This window comes from Falco biarmicus, chromosome Z (assembly GCF_023638135.1).
Source record: "Falco biarmicus isolate bFalBia1 chromosome Z, bFalBia1.pri, whole genome shotgun sequence".
NCBI classification, from domain to species: domain Eukaryota; kingdom Metazoa; phylum Chordata; class Aves; order Falconiformes; family Falconidae; genus Falco; species Falco biarmicus.
Genome location: NC_079311.1, coordinates 44,219,404 through 44,226,461, shown reverse-complemented (window position 1 = coordinate 44,226,461; position 7,058 = coordinate 44,219,404). Strand labels below are relative to the sequence as shown.

The 7,058-nt window shown below is 51.2% G+C and overlaps 1 protein-coding gene across 8 annotated transcripts in view; it reads left to right on the top strand.

Moving 5' to 3' along the window:
• Positions 1-594: 594 nt before the first annotated feature.
• LOC130142394 (transducin-like enhancer protein 4) overlaps positions 595-7,058 on the top strand; it is a 98,247-nt gene continuing 91,783 nt past the window's right edge. For 4 of the 8 annotated variants that reach the window (XM_056324234.1, XM_056324233.1, XM_056324231.1 and 1 more), the window contains exons 1-4: positions 597-1,523; positions 1,995-2,092; positions 3,181-3,244; positions 4,649-4,693. In XM_056324234.1, coding sequence (XP_056180209.1) covers positions 1,479-1,523; positions 1,995-2,092; positions 3,181-3,244; positions 4,649-4,693 — 252 coding nt within the window. In that variant the 5' untranslated portion in view covers positions 597-1,478. Of the gene's footprint in view, positions 1,524-1,561; positions 1,853-1,994; positions 2,093-3,175; positions 3,245-4,648; positions 4,694-7,058 lie in introns of those variants that run through there. The other 4 variants (XM_056324236.1, XM_056324235.1, XM_056324232.1 and 1 more) reach the window with 3 other exon arrangements.

Genomic DNA, 7,058 nt, shown 5'->3' with positions numbered 1-7,058 from the left:
GGAGCAGCGGCGGCGGCAGCGACAGCCGACACCGTCCCACGTTACTTTGATTGACGGCTGAACAAATGTTTCCCCTGTTCGAACGCCGGCGCCGCGGAACGCCAGCGATCTCGAGGCTCCACCTCGGGCGGCGGGCAAACGGGAGCGGAGAGGCAGGCAGGAGCCGCCTGATTGGCTGCGGGCCCGCGTGGCGTCAGGCTCCCACGTGGGGGCCGAGCCCGGGCCCATCCCCCCGCCCGTCCTCCCCGAACCCGTCTGCCCATTTGTCAGCGGCGAAATGATGGGCATTAATACAGAACGGCGATTAATGTGCGGCCGCCGCCGATTGGTCGCCGGCGACGCCCTTCATGGGCGGAGCGGCGGAGTGGCGCGCGGGAGGGGGCGGTGCCGCGGCGCCCGACGGGAGGAGAAGTCCCGGGCGCGGCGGTGTGCGGGCAGGGCGGGGAGCGGGGGCGCCGGCAGGACTGCGGCTCCCAGGGTGCCCCGCGGGCGGCGGCCTTCCGGCTGCCGTGAATATGTATCAGAATGCTAACGACGAGCCGCCGCTAAATTTGGTCAAAGGAGTCACCTCGCCAGAGCGTGCTGTGGGAGCGGCGCGGAGGAGCGGCGGCGGCGGCGGGCCAGGCTGGGCTGGGCAGGGCTGGGCCGGGCCGGGCAGGGCCGAGTCGAGTCGCAGAGCCGAGCCGGGCGCGGGGCGCCGTTTTGCTCCGCGCGGCGCCGCCGCTGCCGCCGCCACTTCCCAGAGTTTCGAAAGGCGAGGAGGGGAAAAAAAGAAAACAAAAAGACGTAAATAAATCAGCCCGGACCGCGTCTGCTCCTTCATCTTCCGCGCTCTCTTTTTGATTTTTTTCCTAATTAAAAAAAAAGCCAAAACAACCCAGAACAACCAAAAAGAACAAAAAGAGAGCGGCCGCGCAGCGCTGGCGGAGGAGATGCGGTCCGGTCGGTAGGAGCGAGGACCGGCCCCACCACACAAAAGGGCATCGCACCGCACCTCCGCGGCGGCAGCGCCCCGCAGGGCAGCCGTCCGCCCGCCCGCCCCAGCCGCCTCCCCGCCGGGGCGCCCCGCTCCGCTCGGCGCCGGGAGAGCCGCGGCAGCAGTAAAAGTTTTGCAGAAGGGGAGAAAACTGCCGGCGGGGATCTCTGGCGGAGCGCGCACCGGCGCCGGCGAAGGGGCTTTCCCCGCCCTCCTCCGCCTCCTCCTCGCCCGCCGCCGCACGGGGGTCGCAGCCCGCCGGAGCCCGCGGAGCGCCGGCGCTCGGGAGAGCCGGTCGGCGCCGCCCGCTGACCGCCCCCGGGGGATGTGGCAGCGGCCCCCGCGCGCCGCGGACGTCGCCGCCGCGCCTCGCTGCTGCCGGCGGTACCCCGCCAGCCCCGGGGCGGCGGGGCCGGGGCGTCCCTGCCCACCGTCGCTGCCGCCGCGCCTGCAGCCCTGATCCCCGCCGCTCCGGCCGCCAGCGCCCCCCGAAGCGGCGTGGATGATCCGCGACCTGAGCAAGATGTACCCGCAGACCCGGCACCCGGTGAGTGGCGGCGGCAGCCCCGCGGGCAGCGCTCCGGCGCGGGCACCGCGGAGTTGTAGCCATTTTCTTATTGTTGTCCGCCGCGCCGCTGCCGCCGCCCCGCGCCGGGGTTGGCTCCTCCGAGTTGCCCCCGCCCGGTGCGGGGCCGGCCCGGTGCGGGGCAGGCCCGGCGCCCACCCCGCGTCCGGTGGCTGCGGCCGGTGCGGGGGTGCTGAGCGGGCGACGCCTCCCCCCGCGGCGGCGGCGGCGCGGCGGCGGCGCACCGCCGTCAGCCCCGTCGGGGCGGCAGCCCGGGGCGCTTCGGGCATCGCGCCGCTACCTCCGGGCGGGTGGGGGTCCGGCGGCTGCGCCTCCGCGGAGCCCGGGAGCGATGGCCGCGGCGGGGGATGGAGAGCGGGAGGGCGGCGGGAGCCGCGGGCGGGTGGGCGAGCGACAGGGGCGATTAAAAGACCTGCTGTTGCTTGCTTGCAGGCTCCTCACCAGCCAGCGCAGCCCTTTAAATTCACCATTTCCGAGTCCTGCGATCGGATTAAGGAGGAGTTTCAGTTTTTGCAGGCTCAGTACCACAGGTAACGCTGTCTACTTTCCACGAGCGGGCTCGCTTCTCGCCGCTTTCCACCGCCGGTGCCTGGGGGGGGGGCGGGGGGGCGCCGGGACAGCCCAGCGGAGCGCGGGCGCGGGGCGGACGCACCCGGGCCACCCGCCGCATCCCGCCGCCGCTACCGGCCCGCGGGGCGAGGGGCTGTCGGGGCCCCGAACCGAGCGGTGCCAGCGCTTTTTCTTGCTTTCCCCACGCTCCAGTTTGTACGGCTTGTGGTGGGTTTTTTTATTGTTGGATTTTTTTGGAGTGGGTGGGGTGGGGTTGATGGACAAATATGTGGATGGCTGCGCTCGTCTTCTGCTTTTCTTCAAAATGCCGCTCAGGACGCACATCTTGTCTTGGCTCGGCCCCCTCGCGCCTTTCATTGACATGTCAAGTGCTGATAACCTGGAAGTGAGGCGGCGAGCTATTTCATTATCCTTAGGTGGAAGAGCGCTGTGTCCTCAAAGTGACAAGTGAATTCTGGCAGGATTGCCTAGCGGGCTTCTGAAAACAAACAAAAAAACCGGCGGAGGTGTTCATGTTTACCATGGTATTCCTTAAAAAAAATTACCTGCAGTATTTTCCTTGCAGTTCTATCATCAGTAGCAGCACAGACAAAAAAAAATAAATAGTAAAATCCAGCAACTTTTTGCTCCTTGAAGTTGTGATAAGTGTTTCATTCCTTTGTGGGTTCAGTGAAAGGAAGAGGTGTTTCTGAAACTCATCTAAATAAAAACTGTGAAAACCAAATTGTGGATTTGTAAGTGGCTTCTCAAGCTTAAGTGTCACAGGTATGAACCCCCCCCCGTGCTGCTTCTTGTCAACCAGTTTGTCAGAGAAAAATACTCTCCTGTATACTGCGTGCAGTTCACTTAGGAGATGAGGATGTTGCAAAGTATCTCTCGAAGGAAGAAAATTACAAACCCCACCCTGAACTCCCAAGCAAGAGCTGGAGTACACATTTCTATCCCTGTGTTGGAGAAATGCTTGAAAAGGGGAGTAACCTGTGCTCAGAAGAATGCCAGTTTTGTGCTATGAAGTATCCATGCTTTTTCCTTTTTATGTCTTGAACAGTTTAAAGCTAGAATGTGAAAAACTGGCCAGTGAGAAGACAGAGATGCAGCGGCATTATGTCATGGTAAGCAAGCTGCGTAACAAATTCAAAATGTCTATTAGCTTGGTACACAGAGACCGAAATACATTCGGGTTGCTGGAGGCGAACAGCAAGATTATAGTAGCAGTGCTGTTGTTGAGGTGACTTCAGTGCTTCCATTATAAATCCTTAATTTCAGGGAATTTTAACTTGTTTGCAGTGGTTAGTTTCTGTGCAAAACCTCCTTTTTAACCTTTGAAGTAATTGGGGATATTTCTTCCAAATGCTAGCAGATTACTTGTCAGCTCTTTAAAGCTGTGTACAACTTCCATAGCGTACCTGGGGATGATGTTTTCACTTTGCTGAGATCTCCCAACGATCTCTGTAAAATGGTTTGGGATAACATTTTTAATGTGATGGGAATAAGCAAAAATTAGACATATAAGCATACAAACTCAAAGCCTGCTTCCTAGAAGAACTGTTGCACCTGGGCAGCTGGTTCATTGTTTCACTGAATTCAGGATGGCAGGGTTGTCAGCTGTGAAAGGGATTTCCTCAGTGGCTGTGGTCTGCCTGGTTAAGTAACATGCGTAGAAAGACATCTCTAAATACATAATTGCGTGATGGATCATGGTAACTCCAGAGGAGCTCTTGCTCTCTGTTCTCTTGTACATCAATGAAGGATTAGCTGTGTCCCATGTGTACATGACAAATAACAATTTTTGAATTCACAGAAAGAGTAAATAACCTTGAAAAGCTCTTAACCAAGAGCACAAGCAAACATTAAGGCTCACAGTTGCCTTTCTCGTGCCTTATATGCCTAAGTCGCCCAATATGCCTAAGTCTTGGAGATTGTTTGGTACTAACGTTACGGACTGAACTGAGTTTTCCTTGCAATACTCAGGCACAACAGGGCATACTTAGATCGGTGTATCTGCTTTGGCTCTGAATTGCCATGCTCTTTCATTTTTTTGCATGCCTGCTATTTAATTGCAGCTTCTTTGTGTTTTTTATTTAAAATACTGAATAACCTGTCTGTTACACACATATAAATCAATGATGTCTCTGGCTTCAAGCACTTCAGGTGGGTTTTTTTTTTGGTGTGCTAAGGAATACAATTCTGAGCATTTTCTGTGTGGCTTTTTTCTGCTTCTAATCTTTAACTGTTGTTGTGATTCCTTTTTGTGATTTTTTTTGTTGTCTGTTTTTTCCTTGTGTTTTGGCTGTTCTTTGTAAATTTAACAGGAAACAATGTAGATAAAGCAAAAAAGCCCCAAAAAAGAAAATAAAAAAAGGTTGCTGTGAAATGCTCTTTCTAATTCCAGCTCTTCAAGGCCAATAAGTGTTTTAGTCTGTATGTCTTTGTACAGATGACATTTGAGTCAAAGTGAATTTTGGAATAGTTTTCACAATTGCAAGGTCTAACAGAGGAATTTTCTTCTTTCTTAGTACTATGAGATGTCCTATGGGCTGAATATAGAGATGCATAAACAGGTAGGTAGATAATTTGTTTTGTGTAAGAATGCTCTGTGTAATTTTTCCCATCAGTTTTAAAATGAATGTCTGTTGTGTGTGACTTGCTTTAATTGCATGCTTGAGTGCATTGGAAAATTTTTCGTACTTAACCTGGCCCTGAAAGTTCCATCTTGTGTATGGTATATGGGCTCTGTGTAGGTTGTGGTCTCAGCTACCAGTTGTACATTACTCGGTTGACTTGCCACATGCAGTTTCCATATGTGCAAGTGGTCCTGTTCTGCACGGGGAGGTTGTATGTCATTAGGGATGGGTATATGGGTTGTACCTTCAGATCTGTCTGACCTTGAACCTTTGGGCTTTACTTTTTGGGATGATAGTTACATCACAAATGCATATCAGATGTCGAGGGCGTTGTATTTATGTGTTGAAAAGACTGTTCTCTTCTGTTAACCTGAACTGATTTAAACTGGAGCTGCAAAAGCAATTGATGTACAGCCATGTTCCTGTTTCCCTTAGGGACCTTAGCCCAAAACCAGTGTCTTAGAACCTCAGGCATAAAGGAATAAATGAGCTTTCTGTGTTAGTGTAGAATCATAAAATGGTTTGGGTTGGAAGGGACCTTAAAGACCCATCTACTTCCAACATCCCTGCCATGGGCAGGGACACCTTCCACTAAGAGAAGGTTGCTCAAAGCCCTGTCCAGCCTGGCCCTGAACACTGCCAGGGAGGGGTCATCCTCAGCTCCTCAGGGCTACCTGTTCGGGTGTCTCACCATCCTCACAGTAAAAGAATTTCTTCCTAATATCTAAACTAAATCTGCCTTCTTTCTGTTTAAAGCCATTCCCTCTTGTCCTTTCACTGTGTGCCCTTGTAAAAAATCCCTCTCTGGGCTTCTTGTAGGCCCCCTTTAGGTACTGGAGGGCGGCTGTCGGTTTCATGCCTTGAAGTCTAGCACTTAGGCCAAGATTAGCAGATTAGTCAGATGGAGCAGGTAGTATAAACCAGAATTTCTTATTCAATAATATGTGTTTTTAACTTTCTCTAGAGGAGAATGAATTTTCCAGTGAGGAAAGTTTTATATGGTGGAGTTTAATACTGACAACTCATTTTAGCAAATGGTTGAGCAATTTGCCAGGGTTGCTGGGGAGTGTAAACAGCAGAAATAAGGAAATGGTTGGATGGGAGAAGAAAGACCATCTGAAGATTGGTTTGTACACATTTCTGTTCACAGTTAGGGATTTAGAACTTCTCTGGGTTGTGGAAATAGGATTTCTTTATCTTGTTGAGAGCAGACATACAAGTCAAATGTTTTTTTGTATTATTTATTATATTTTGTATTCCATTAGCATCACAGTGCCACAGTACTGATTAGGGCCATTTGCACTGCATGGCATACAAAGACAGTGGGATTTGCTGCCTCAAAGTGTTTTGCCATCTGCAGTTCCAAACTTATGAAAACTTGTACGTACATGTTACTTTACAGGTATATATAAATTCAGATGTCCTCCTTGCAGGTATCGTGAAGACTCAACAAGTGTGTTTAACAAATGGTTGAGTGAAAAAGGCTGTGCTTGCTGCTGATCAGATCACACGTATGTGGTGACTCTCTGGACCTGATTCAGGTCACGGGTGCAGGTGGAAAGACCAGACACTGCCTCTCAGAGGTGTTGAATGTGTTCTCAAATGAATAGCCAGATGGTTTTAGGTCCCATTTAAAAAAAGAAAAACACACACAAAACCCAAAAGAACCCCGCCTCCCCCAGTCAGTAAAGTAGTAGGTATGGAAGTGATTCACAAAGACCAGACTGCTTACGGGCGACCGGCGTAGCAAATTCTTAGAGCTGTTTGAAAGCAAGCAATGCAGTCAGACTTGTTCATATTTCTGTGTAACCTGGTTTTACAGCAGTTAGTTATATGTAGACCTACACTGACTGCACAAAATTCTGTGGGACAGAATTTGCTTACAAGGGCAATGTGTAATTAAATTGTTCTAAGCAGGGGGGAAAAAACCCATAGCAAAAGCCCTTCTAACTTTTAATTTCTAAATGCTTTACTTGCGAAATTGTATACAGTTATGGCCATGGAGTAGTCAGTGATATTCTGGAGAAATAATACTTAGTTACCACTAAGTGTGGGATTACAAAGGACTGGGGTTTAATTAAACACTTTTTTCCATTACTGTTCAGTCTGTTAAAATTAGTACTTTAAATATTGTACTCTCATGCAAAACACAATTTTGTCAGATATTGATTCAAATTACCTTCAGCTAAGGAACTTTCTTGCTATTGTTCTTAAATCTGATATAAATTTTGTATCTTATGTCTCCCCTTCTACTGACATAGTGTTTGGGGTTTTTTTTCCCCCCTTTTTCCTCTTGCTTCAG